Source organism: Phalacrocorax carbo, chromosome 21 (assembly GCF_963921805.1).
Source record: "Phalacrocorax carbo chromosome 21, bPhaCar2.1, whole genome shotgun sequence".
NCBI classification, from domain to species: domain Eukaryota; kingdom Metazoa; phylum Chordata; class Aves; order Suliformes; family Phalacrocoracidae; genus Phalacrocorax; species Phalacrocorax carbo.
The window spans coordinates 1,871,270-1,883,995 of record NC_087533.1 but is presented as its reverse complement, the minus strand read 5'-3'; the positions used below and the strand labels follow the sequence as shown (position 1 = coordinate 1,883,995).

The 12,726-nt window shown below is 44.6% G+C and overlaps 1 protein-coding gene across 2 annotated transcripts; it reads left to right on the top strand.

Moving 5' to 3' along the window:
- The first annotated feature begins 5,448 nt into the window (after positions 1 to 5,448).
- On the top strand, positions 5,449 to 12,534 carry KCNJ1 (potassium inwardly rectifying channel subfamily J member 1). 2 transcript variants are annotated; one of them, XM_064470896.1, is made up of 3 exons: positions 5,449 to 9,855; positions 10,642 to 10,707; positions 11,459 to 12,532. In XM_064470896.1, the coding sequence occupies exon 1, from the start codon at positions 6,882 to 6,884 to the stop codon at positions 7,995 to 7,997; it is 1,116 nt and encodes a 371-aa protein (XP_064326966.1). In that variant the 5' UTR covers positions 5,449 to 6,881; the 3' UTR covers positions 7,998 to 9,855; positions 10,642 to 10,707; positions 11,459 to 12,532. The 2 variants fall into 2 exon arrangements, with proteins under 2 accessions (XP_064326966.1, XP_064326965.1); XM_064470895.1 differs by having other exon boundaries at positions 5,449 to 10,707; positions 11,459 to 12,534.
- Positions 12,535 to 12,726: the final 192 nt, after the last annotated feature.

The following is a 12,726-nucleotide window of genomic DNA, read 5'->3' as shown; positions in this document are numbered from 1 at the left end:
ACCTGCCTTTCTTCTTTCGAAAGTCACAACAAAAAGCAAAGTTTTATTTTGAAGACTTCTCAGTAAATCAAAATTAATTCTCCTGAAGTAGAATACAAAATTATCATCACACTGTTGGCGAGTTAAATCCCTAATTTGTTTCTCTTGCAACCACCACATCACACACAACTCCACTGCCATGAGAATCCTTTTCTTTTTCCTTTTTGACCAAAGAAAACAATCCCAAAAGATACACTTTGCTTGAGAAATAATTTCTCCCAGAGAGCCACTTCCTACTGAAAGTTTAATACTTTCAGTGGAAACCTAATTGTCTGAAAACAGAAGTAGTTCTGTTGGGAAATCCTGCTGTACTGTAAAGACAGCTTAGCTCCCAGTTCCCAGAGGGAGAAACCCAGCCCGACGGCGTAGCTCATGACACACCCTGAAGTGGATCATCTGCTGCACAGGGATTCTCTGTCACAGTAGAAGGTGCGATGGGAGATACAGTCTAGCCGTGGAATTATTCTGGCACTACAAAAATATCAAATAATGATGTTTTCTTGAGTGCCTATGAACTGAGCATTGCTGCAGAGTCTGGACAGAGCCGTTTTACACGTGCCATGTTTCTAGCACGTGGCAGAAAGGGAGTGCCTGTGTGCCAGGGCTGGCCTCTTGCCTCCGCGGCACATGGCGCAGGAGGAGACACTACGTCTGTAAATTTACCTTAAGGGCGTTTGCCTATTTGAGGCATGGCATTTGCTCTCCAGTCAGCTGAAGTCTTTAGACTCTCTCCCCCAGTAAGTGTAGTCGCGGATTAATTTTGTGTGCAGCACTAATCTCAATATTATTAATTGCTACCAATGACAGTAATGGCTTTATTGCTGTAAAACCTTTATTTATACACCTGAAGTAAGTGTTTTAACCTTTGAGGACCCCAAACACTCCTGAGCATGATTTGCTTGAGTCTCCACTGCTGCAGCTCCTGTTCTTTCATTTATTCATTTGCCTGTGTTCTCATGAATTAATTATTTCTTCAAGTCAGCTTTGTGAGGGGAAACTGCAGCCTACCTTTTCTAACCACAGCATAGTGCAAGCAACGTTCCTGGATGCAATTAGCTACCGTTCGTTATCACTGAAACCTTATTGGAAGCGTGACTCCGAGGTGCACTCAGGTAACGCTAGGGCTGCTCAGCAGCAGGTAGCAAACCCTACAAAACATATACAAAGCATAATGAGAAGGAAGATCCCATTTTCAGGCAGAGGTTTGGAAACCTCCAGGCTGGCAAGGCATTACAGCAGTCTTGCTGAAGTGACTTACTCCCTTAAGTAGCCAACAGCTCCTGCAGAGTCCATACATCCCATATATGTCAGAGCATACCTGTTTCCTTCCCTTAAAAATCAGGACATGGGAGAAGCAAGGGAGGGGATAACACGTGTCCTTGTTAGACCACCGCCAGGGTGGCTGGAACAATCCTGGTGCACCCAGTTTAAAAGACAGAAGGATGAACCTTCCCTCCCCTCCAGTGGCAGAGGAAAGTTAGGCACTTAAGAGGACTTCTATCATTAGGGACTCACATAAAGCTGGCTAGATCATACCTGTGTGCTTCCAGTAATCCGAGATGAAAGGTGCCCATCCTAGAGACGTTTCATATTCACAGTGGATATCGTAACTTAATGCCCAGCCCACAGGTAGGCAGGTACCGCTTTGCCTTCCCTGCTGAAACACGCCATCACTGCAATGGAAAAGGGCAGCTCTCTGACCTCTTACAGTAATCCCACTTAGCAGGGCAGAGGGCAAGGCAGGGGATAAGGTCCTTCGGTGTATCCACTGGAAATTCCAGATGGACTTTAGGTTGGCAAAATGTAGTCACTTGGACTAGAGCTGTGACAAGACTCCCAGATTAGCACGCGGAGCTGGATTGAAGGATCGTACTTCCCAGATGGGACTGGAATTTCAGTCAGCACTTCGGAGGCATAGCCATTGCGTTCAGTGCTCAGATCTGCTATCAGGAATAAACACTTAATGACCACATTGCCAGGTCCAAGAAGGCGGCTGCCTGGGTCAGCTTGCCAGTGCCAGCAGGTCGGGTCCCTTTGCTAATGTGTCCCTCAAAAAGATAAAGCGGGCACGGATAATGGTGTAAATCAGATTACTTTTAGACATACACCTAGGGCTGACTAGCTGCTTTAGGCGAGTTTATATTCTTGCTGTACTTACAACTGATTCAATAGAGGGCCAGCTCTCTCTGCCAGTCCTTGATTCTGATATAATTTTGATATAAGCAGCGGGACAGGGAGATGGGATGCTGCAATTGTCATCCCATCACAACAGGCACATTCCTGCTCCACCCAGGGAAGATAGTGAAGGGCAGATGAGCTACACTCTCCAAAGGTCCCAGTAGTGAAGCAGCCAGCAAATAATACACCACGAGACTAAGTGGTATTGCTCGCTTTTCTAATAAAAAAGGATTTTATAAGGTATTAGGGATTGGATATTTCACATACTTTGTTCAGAAAAAGTTCAACAAAAAGAAAAACACAGAAAGGGCTGAAAGAAGATCTGAGTTTTGAAAAGACCTGAACAGGACTGAAAAAAAATAATCCTTTAACACTGTATCCCCCTTTCTTCTACCTAAGCTTCTTAGAACTTCCTCTGAATCCCTAACAAAGACATGTTTCTAACAAAAGCTGCAGGTTCAGTGGGCTGCTTTTCATTTATGCTGGCTCCCCCTAATGATTCGGTTCTGCCAACTCTGCTCATACATCCATTGCTGTGAGGGAGGAAATACACGCGAAGCCAGGGATAGCAGAGCTTTGGTGAAATAGCAGGTGGCAGAACTTTGCTCTTGTCAGGCCCCCTCAAATTTAAAGACCTTCCCCTTCCGTCACTCACTGATCTCCTCAAGTGCTGCACGTGGCTCAGATTAAAGCCATTTCCCTGGGCTAATGAGCTCCACACACAGCGCTGCATGAAGGACTTACCCAAAGAACAATTAAAGCGCCTGGTCATTATCCCCCGCATTCAAAATTTTTCAAAACAAAACAATTGAAAGCAAGTAAGAGCAAAGAGGACCACTCAGTTACATTTCTGGGTGAGCAGAGGAACTCCAGCTGGTACGTAGCAATCAGGAACTGTAATGATTGTTGTTACCTACTTGCAGGGATGCAGAGAAAGGAAAAGGCACCTGTTAAGAACTAGCTTTCTGGGTATTTGTCAAATATTCTGGGTAGAGGGACTGATAGATTAGTTAGGAAGGATCAGGAATTTGAGAACGGAAATCTAAAAGTTTCTGCTTGCTGATCACTGCAAAATAAGAGACTGGAACAGGGAAGTGGAGACGCCTTGTTTTCATAGCTAACCTTAACATGTCATCTTTATTCACTGGTTAGTTTTATTAGTGAATGCCTCATTGTTTAAGACTACAGGCAGCGCAGCGCACCTTCTATAAACACATTATGCCTGGGGACAGCAGCAACTCTGCTACTCCTGCAACAAGGAATTTCACATGCAAGACAGACAGCAATACCGTGTTCATCTGGGCCCAACAGGAAACATACCCTGGTAAATATTAGCTAAGATGCAGTTGGGTTACCTTCGCGGATTTAAACCGAAAGGACTTTTAAGTGCTGTATTGTATAACTCGCTTTACATAATCTCCTCTAGTCAGTCTGCGATATACTTGCAGCATGCTTACACAGGAGGGAATTTTTCCTCCTGGTGAAGCAAATCAACACACTTCAGTTGTGTGTGGGAGCAAGAAAGATTTGTTGAAGGGAGAATTCCTTTGTCATCCTGCCTGAAGAAGGGTATAATTCTTCTGCCTCTTTGATCTGCTTGGGGGTAGCTTGAGCATGGCTTATAAAACAGCCTCTGAAAAGGGTGTGTAACATTTAAAAAGGCAGGAAAAGAATGGTAATGTTGGGGATCTGTTTTCAAGGTTCCAGTCTGATGACAATGCCAATTAGCTCGCTCTCATCTCCTCCATGATTAACATCTCTTGAACTGTATGTCCAAATCCTTGGTCAGATTCCCGAAGATCCCCGATGAAGGCTCAGACCTACCAGAATTGTGGTAGCAATTTATCATAACCCCTGGCATGATAAGACGGGTAGATTAGAAACCAGAATTTTTCCTTCAGATTTCTTCCCTTCCCATCTATCCTCTAGGATTAGGATCAAGTCTGCTGTGGCTCACCTACGCCAAAGGCACGCGCCTGCACAAGGCATTTGGCACACTGTGTCTATGCTAGAAATGACAGTCGGTGTTCTCATTATTGCAGAAAAGGACAAAATTAGTACTAATGACTGTTGAAGCTGCATGTTTTTGCAGAAGAAATAGGGGTGTTGAAAGCTAAAAACTGGAAAACTTCTTGGAGTAGTGTGTTACACAGCAATACTTCATTTTTGCTCAAACTATGCATTAACATGAACATATTAAAAGTGCCTCAGGAAACTAAAACTTGAGGGTTGGTTAGAAAGTGACCTCATTCCTCCCTTCTTTGGACACGTGCTTAAAGTTTAACCTTTGTCAGCTACATCCGCAACCAATAAATTCAACAGCAAATGTTTAAAACAGTGAAAAGCTACATTACAACAGAAGTGACCTTCATTTTTTCATCCTAATTTTAATGAGCAGACGAGAAAGGTGATTTCAGCCTAAGTGCAGAAAGGCGGCAACTGTATGAGACAAATTCATTCTCAGGGCTGTTGATACAGACACAGACATAAAATCATAGAGTTTACCTCGGGCTTTACAAAATGTAATTAGTTTGTACTTAGTCGCCATCACTGATAATTTAATATTTTCCCTTTGCTATCGATTATCAAATCTAAATGTTTTCTCTGGCCCCTGTAACTATATCTAATGGAGGGATTTCTGGTTTAGCCAGCCAAAACATCAGGCAGCTTCTCTAAGATAATCTAGATGCCTACAGTGTAAATGAAAGAAAGACTCTGCCAAGAGCCATTCATTCCCTCGCAAAACAATTGTGGTGGCAAGACAAGCAGACCCTCAGAGGGTGCATATGCTTCCTTTACCGTCTGTTAGGACTCAGCTGTACAACTGGCATAAGCAATTATCTACCATTTACATCGCTGAAGTTAAACCAGACAAATTTCACACTAACTCACTCACATCAGTATATCTAATCCACTACCTGCCTATGGATTATCCCCATTTGGATATATGAAATTAGGGCTTAAGGGAGCTAAACAACTCTTGCCACAGATATTTTCGCACATTATTACCCCCTGAAATCAAACGGAATTTGGGCAGTCCATTTGAGCTCAAGCATTTTGCTCCTATCCAAAAAGAAAACCTGGGTGGGACAGTGAAACGATGCAGGGTTTCGGGTAAGTGTTGTAGCATCTTGAGCTTGCGTCTAAAAAACATAATCACTCCTAAGGGTTGTTTTTAGTGTCACCCTCTACTGGGAAGGGTAAAGGGGCAGTAAAGTAACAGTAGTCAGCAATTACAAAACCCCCAGCATCTCCTGATCTGAGGCACACTCTTCAAGTCCAGGTCCTTCTAAAGAAAACATCGTCCACAGCAGCTGCAGGTGCCCAGATCATTCAGGTCTCTGTGTGGCTGGGGACACTCTGTCCTTAGAGACACAGTAAACGTGGAACGCCCTTTGTGTGAGTCACCAGGGAGAATATTTTCCCCTCAAGTTCTTAATTTATTTCTGTGTTTTTTAGGCTGAAGCATTTTGCCCCTAAGAAATATGATCCCACTACACAGTTAAATTCAGGTAGATGAGAAGAATTTTGTTTAACAAAGGCTAAATAAATAGGCACACAAGGGTACACTTTCAGGGCAGGTTGGCACTGTGCACAAATCAAACCCATCCTCCCTGGCAAGGAAACACATTTTTATACTTGAAGGGTGATCAGCTCTGAAATCAGTTCTTTCTTCTAAGAACATTCCTAAGTCTTGGGTCAAAATCGGACCCTAGATCTGTCTATGAACATAGCAGGCAACCTCTAACACTACAGTGGGTCAACCTCTCCCCATGCTGGCATGTCTGCATAACTCCAAGACTGGGAATTTTCCAGATGTAGGTTGATCCAAATTCCAGTCTGAACACATCTGTAGTATTTTTCTCCATCAATGACTTATATTCCCTGGGTCTCTTGTTAACATGTCCAATCACACAGGACAAAATTAACAGGGACACAGAACTACAATTTAAGAACGTATTTCGGATTCAGATTCTTTAGTCTTAGCATTACCTTTGTGGTAAGTAAACATCCAATTCTCCTGATGCTGAAATTTAATCTTTTGTTTTATTCTCACTTAAAAGTCCTGTTTGAGATGCTTTTGCGATTCCAGAGTTTTAAATTCACACCCTCAAACCCAGTCTATAACTATGCTAAAAATAACTGCATATCTGGCTTAATTATGCCTCCTGCATCTATTCTCGTTTCTTGCTAAATTCACTATCCACATCGCATCGAGGGACTCCTACTGCCAATGTACACGCACACATTTGCACAGAGAGGCACCACTTCGTCTTTTGAAAGGCAGAAAGACCTCAAAACCCAGCCACTCCCCACCACTTCTCCCAAAGTGTGGCCACAGTGAAGTCACCTGCCTCGCTACGCCCCCGCTAATTCGGCTAAGCAGAGGACAATATTAACAGGTGACTGATTCAAAGCTTACTAAGCAAGCCAAAATGATTATTTTTTGCTGGAATGCTCCTTAGGCAAGAATCTGTAAGTTTCCTCATATACTTACTGGAACTTTTCCCCACCAGCTGAGGGAAAATATGCAAATTATATAACTTTCCTGAACAAGTGTCTTGAGACTTCGTCAGAACCTACTTCTCGCCTGCAGGTACGAAACCTGCATTACCCATAACGTTTATTATTTCTTACTCTCCAGAACACTGTCAGCAGAGGGAATGTTCAACTACCTCCGGAAACGCTTTACCAGCCACATCAGAGAACGCAGCCGGCGAAAGGCAAGGCTTGTCTCTAAAGATGGGAGGTGTAACATAGAGTTTGGCAATGTAGAACAGTCGAGGTTTGTCTTTTTGATTGATATATGGACAACTATCCTGGATCTCAGGTGGAGATACAAAATGACTATCTTCATTTCAGCATTCTTAGGCAGCTGGTTTCTGTTTGGCCTCCTCTGGTACGGTGTGGCATACATACACAAAGATCTTCCAGAATTCAATCCTTCCATAAATCACACCCCCTGTGTTGAGAATATCAACGGCCTGACTTCAGCTTTCCTGTTCTCCTTGGAGACCCAGGTAACCATCGGTTATGGCTTCAGATGTGTCACAGAACAATGCGCCACTGCTATTTTCCTGCTCATCTTTCAGTCTATCCTGGGGGTCATCATCAATTCCTTTATGTGTGGTGCCATCTTGGCCAAGATATCGAGGTCCAAAAACCGGGCTAAGACCATCACCTTCAGCAAGAATGCTGTCATCAGCAAACGTGGCGGGAAGCTCTGCCTCCTTATTCGCGTGGCAAACCTCAGGAAGAGTCTGCTGATTGGGAGCCACATCTACGGAAAGCTTCTGAAGACCACCATCACCCCAGAAGGGGAAACAATCATTTTGGACCAGGTCAACATAGAATTCGTAGTTGATGCTGGCAACGAGAATCTCTTCTTCATTTCCCCTTTAACTATTTATCACATAATAGATAAGAACAGCCCCTTCTTCCACATGGCAGCAGAAACCATTCTGCAGCAAGATTTTGAATTGGTGGTGTTTCTAGATGGCACCGTTGAAGCCACTAGCGCTACCTGTCAAGTGAGGACATCCTACATCCCAGAAGAGGTGCTCTGGGGTTATCGCTTTGCTCCCATTGTGTCCAAGACCAAAGAAGGGAAATACAGAGTAGACTTCCAGAACTTCAGCAAGACAGTGGCAGTGGAGACTCCCCACTGTGCCTTCTGTCTGTACAATGAGAAAGAAGCTAAAGCCAAAGAGAAGAAAGGCTATGACAATCCTAGCTTTGTCTTGTCAGAAGTTAGTGAAACCAGTGACACAAAAATGTAGTTCCAGATGGTCATGGGACTGTATCTTTTTTTCATAATGAATTCAATCTTGAGAGGATTAATAACTTAGTAAAACAAAAAAGAGACACAGGTTTGGTTTTGCTCTAAAACAGCATTTATCTTCTCAAAAGCCTCAAATCGAAGAGGAAAAATACCAGTGATCTTCAGAACACTATTTAACTACACTATATATATATTTCATAGAATTTATATTTTTATACCTTTGGGACATTTTATGAAGCTGCTATGTTGGAATGTCCAACTCACTTAAGTTCCCAGAGGCATGCAGTTCTGTTTAAAAGCCTGAAAAGATGGAGAGAAACTTTAGGGCGTGTCAAAGATACCCAGCTGTTGGAAAGAGAACATGAAAAGGGGAGACAGAAGGCAAAGCTAAAGAAACCTAAGGGTCTTAGGAGCCAAAACCTCAAAAAATTGTATGTTTCTGGTTGCCAAAGTCCTCTGTGAAAGCAGACTCTCTGGCTCCGGAACACTTGAGCACTTTTGAACGTTTTGAAACAACTCCTTCTTTCTTTGAGGCCGGTACATCTACAGAAATGGAGCATTAAGGGACAGTACCTGCTTAGGGAGCTGGCAAAGACAAAGCTTGGACCACCCTGCTGCATCTAGAGCTCTGTAAAATACAGCTTCTCTCCTGTGAAAGCCTTTGATTCTTTTCAGGGAAAAATAACCAAATGGAAATGAAAAGTGAAAAAGCAAGGAGAAGCAGAGACCCGCTGTGGGAGAAGAGGAAGTTTGCTGCTTATTCCAACTGGCTCCCCCTTCAGCTACTCTTCTCTCCACTTCCCCAGGAGCTGGCTAACTGTGAAATTAGGAAGCATCTGAAGACAACTGTCCAGAAAGAAGGTGAGCCACAGCGGGGAGCTGAAGAGCACACCGATTGCTTCGCACCTGGCAGAAGAGCAATCCACTGGGAGAAGAGAGGAAATTCCCAGCTCTAGATGTATCCTTCAAATGCAAACACAGATTATCTTCTCCTTTGATGCATGAAGGTCTTGTTAAAACAAAAACACAGCATAGGAGCTTCCCACCAACGGTGGGCTTAAGATTTAGTTCCAAACCGTCCATCTCACCACAGCAAAATGTGTATCCCTACAGGAAACATGCTCTGCTCAGTGGTAGCTAAGTGGTGGTGAACATTTTCCGGGTATGATTTTTGACATTCAAGTTTCAAATGCAACAAGAAGCATCAATAATTTTGGTGAATTTCCACTTCCTCACAGCCTTCCCCCCTTCCCACTCTGTCCCCAACTAGTTCTTTTGCTGACAGTTAAGCGGCAGACCAAAGAGAGGGTTTTTGGGAACTCTTCCCGGTGATGTAATTCAGCTCATCTATTTTCAACTCTGTGGTAAAATGGAAGCATCTTTTTAAAAACTGCTGGACTGAGCGGTTTTAAAGGAAGGGGAGAATTAAGCAGGTCAAATGATGACAAGACAAAGCTATTTTGCAAATGAACATAACGGGAGTATGGAAATCAAACTCTGGGAACCAAGAGTGTTCAGGTTTCAGTCCCAGTGTAGTATCAACTCCTTTGTTGGTTCAGAACAAATCACTTTCGTATGTATCTCAGATTTGCCATCTGTAACACGGGACATAAAGTGCTTAAGCTGTACAAAGAACAATGTTACGAACAATTATGTCACTAAAGCACTTTAAAAGCCAATTCTCAACTGTCTCAATCTTTCCCCTTTTCAATACACCACTTTTACACCCTTCTTTACTTCTAGATGGAAAGGTCAGCACACAAAGTTCTGTTCTCACCACGCGTCAGCATTACTAAAAATGGCTTTGCTAAGGCTACAACTACGGAATGCTGGAACTGCCAGCCAAAACCTTTAAGGTAATGCACAGATATTGCCCAATATTTCAAGTGTACTGTTTTTGCAACCTTGAAAAGCGACATTGTCAACTATAAAAATATTTTTACAGTCCCAAATACGACAGCACTTGAGCCCCTCCAACCATTCGTGCATCCCAGGTTGCCTGCTTGGAAGGACGGCTGTTTTATCCTCCGGTCTGAATGGCACACCGCAGCACAGTGAGCGATGGGTGGCCATCCGCAGAACTCCAGGGGGGAGCGGGGAAGTAAAATGAAGTCTCAAGAGTCCCAGGCTTGTCTGAATCAAAAGGCTGTGTGCTGCTCAGCCCTTCCATAGCTGCTGCTACATTTCCTTTATAGGCTTCCTGTGCAGTTGCCCTGTGTGTAACTTCCCTAGAAAGCAGTACGGCTGGTATTCGAGGCTTACAAGTTTTACCTCCTACCCTGGGAGAAGAGATGCACCAAGACACCCGTAATAGAAATAGAAAGATAGCCTTCACTGTACAAAAAAAGCAAGACCATAGTAAATCCATTTAAAAGGTCAAACCCAGCTATGCAATGAGGAGACTGGGAAGATTCCTATTTTCTTTAAGTAAAGCTGGTTCGGGATGTTACTGCTAGGGGTGGAAAAATATAACCAAATACTACTCCAGTGCCTGTCCAGGAGGAGGTGTACATCCTCCAAAGTTTAAAGGGTCCCTGAATAACGCACTTTCAGGCCCAGCCCTTGGAAAGCCATCTCAAAATCCTAAACCTCCAAGTTCTTCACGACACAGCTTTTTAACCTTTCGCCCTATGTCTCTACAGCAGAAGCACGAGGAGGCGTTATTCCTTGTCTAGAAGTATTACGTGCTACCACAGCTCAAACAGAAGGTACTCGATCTCACTGAAAGGGCCGTTACCTGTTGTTCATTCTTCGTTGGCAGTTACACCTGCCTCAGAAGGTGGCCCTGCTGCCAACACTAAGGGAAGGGAGACTGCACTCTTTTTGCACGTTTTGGCGTTACAGAGAGGGGACCGACTACTGCATGATCAGAGAAGATACGAGGGGGGCATACCCAAATTTGAGAGGGCCGCGGCTGAGCTATCAAGCTTGCTTAGAGGAGGATCATAGCGGGACCTAAGTGGGAATCTCGGAATGAAACCCTCCTCCCGTGAGCCGCCTGCTGATTGTCACTTCAGGAAACGCCTGCCGGTCCCCTCCTGCCAGCGGTGCACCGCGCAGGAGATAGAGCGCTGTAGTCAGAGCCCAGCAGCAGGAGAACAATGAGTGGAATTTCCTCTTTCTGTCCAGAGAGGGCTGTTTGTCACCAGAGAGATAAAGGCCCAGGGCAGGGGAAAAAGGGTTATCGGGAGACATGCTGCATACGGTGCCACTCAGGACAGACTCCATAGGAAATCTATTTTGGGGGCTGTCACCCCTGCTGCCATTAAAAGAAAGTTCAGTTAAGAGGATGAAAATAAATTTAATCTTGCTGAGCAGAAGTGGCTGGAGGGAACCACAGACCCGATACTGGAAAACAAAGACTGGTTGCTTTACCCGCGACACCATTTCGCTTTTTACATCTCCACAGGGCTCTCTTCTCAAGCCTTACGGTTCTCTTGTCCCTCCCTGTCCCTCCAGGCTTCCCATGCTGTCCCAGCAACAACTAGTCCTCTCCACAAGTGGAACATGCTATGGAGGCCACCAGCTTAGTCAGTACAAAGCAAAGGACTGAAGAGCAAGTCCCGTCTCTTCAGGAGAAGAAATCAGACCATGCGCTTACTGCTGGATTAAGGCCTGAAGGATTTAGCTGTGACAGTGTTCGCCAAGCTGCCAGGCTTGGGAATAACGTGTCTGCACTAAATTTAATTTATCTTCTCATTTCACAAACAACATGTTTCTTCTACTGTATTTATTTTAAACATTCATTCAAGCTGTGCATAATATTTCAATCATTTTGAAATAGATTTACCCTCCTGCTGGCAAATGAATAAGGCATCCTGCTGACTGCTGGAGAATGGGCCATGAATTAAAATAACTGCTTTTAGCAAACTGACATATGCTAGTTAGCTGTCTCCACACACTCTTTGGTAGTAACTGGTGAAAAGAGACCCCTAAATAATAATAATAATAATAAAAACAGACCCTGGCAAGCCATTTAGATACTCATAGTGACTTGCATGGTTGGAATGTGGCAGACCACTGCTAACTAGCTCACAGCAACTGCCTGGATAACTTCTGCGTGTACACGCTTCCTTGTAAACTCAGCTACTCACCCATAAACAAGCCGGCAGTGTGCAAAGCCCCGACACAAGCGAGAGCAGCTGAGGTGTCATATCCTCTTTCCTCTCCCCAGGCAGCAAACTGATGTGGTTAGACTCATGCGAATTCAGCTGGGAAGAGCCTTTATTTCCCCTTCCCTTTTATTTTGCCCCCTTCCATTCACCCCCGCCTTGAACTGTCATGGTGCTGGCCCAATTCCTGTTCCCCACACAAGCAGGGAGAAACCACAGCACAACACGAGGAATGCAAGCAGAGCCCCTGCCGCGGCAGGGACGGGGGAAGCCGAGCAAGTTCCTAAACCCTCTGGTGAATCTGTGCCTGCACAGCTTCTCGCTGCAGCCTGGGGAACCTCTGCGACAGCACCGTCACCGCCCTAAATCCTATATAAGCCGGTGAGGATGCCACTGGGACAAAAGCGAGGAAGGCTAAAGCCCTCTCTCCACCGCGGCTAGAGCACACAATACGTTTCCCGAGGCCAAGCTGACATTCCTGCGGTGGAAGCATCTGCCTGGGGGAAGCTTACAGCTTGAATAAACTCACTGATGCACCAGGCAGACCAATTCTCCCTGCTCCAGAGAGCTGGGCAAGCAAGGGGCGGCTGGAAAGGAGACAATCTCTCTTCGCAC

Coding starts and splice junctions, on each gene's coding strand:
- KCNJ1 (XM_064470895.1), top strand. CDS start 6,882: ATGTTCAACTACCTCCGGAAACGCTTTACCAGCCACATCAGAGAACGC.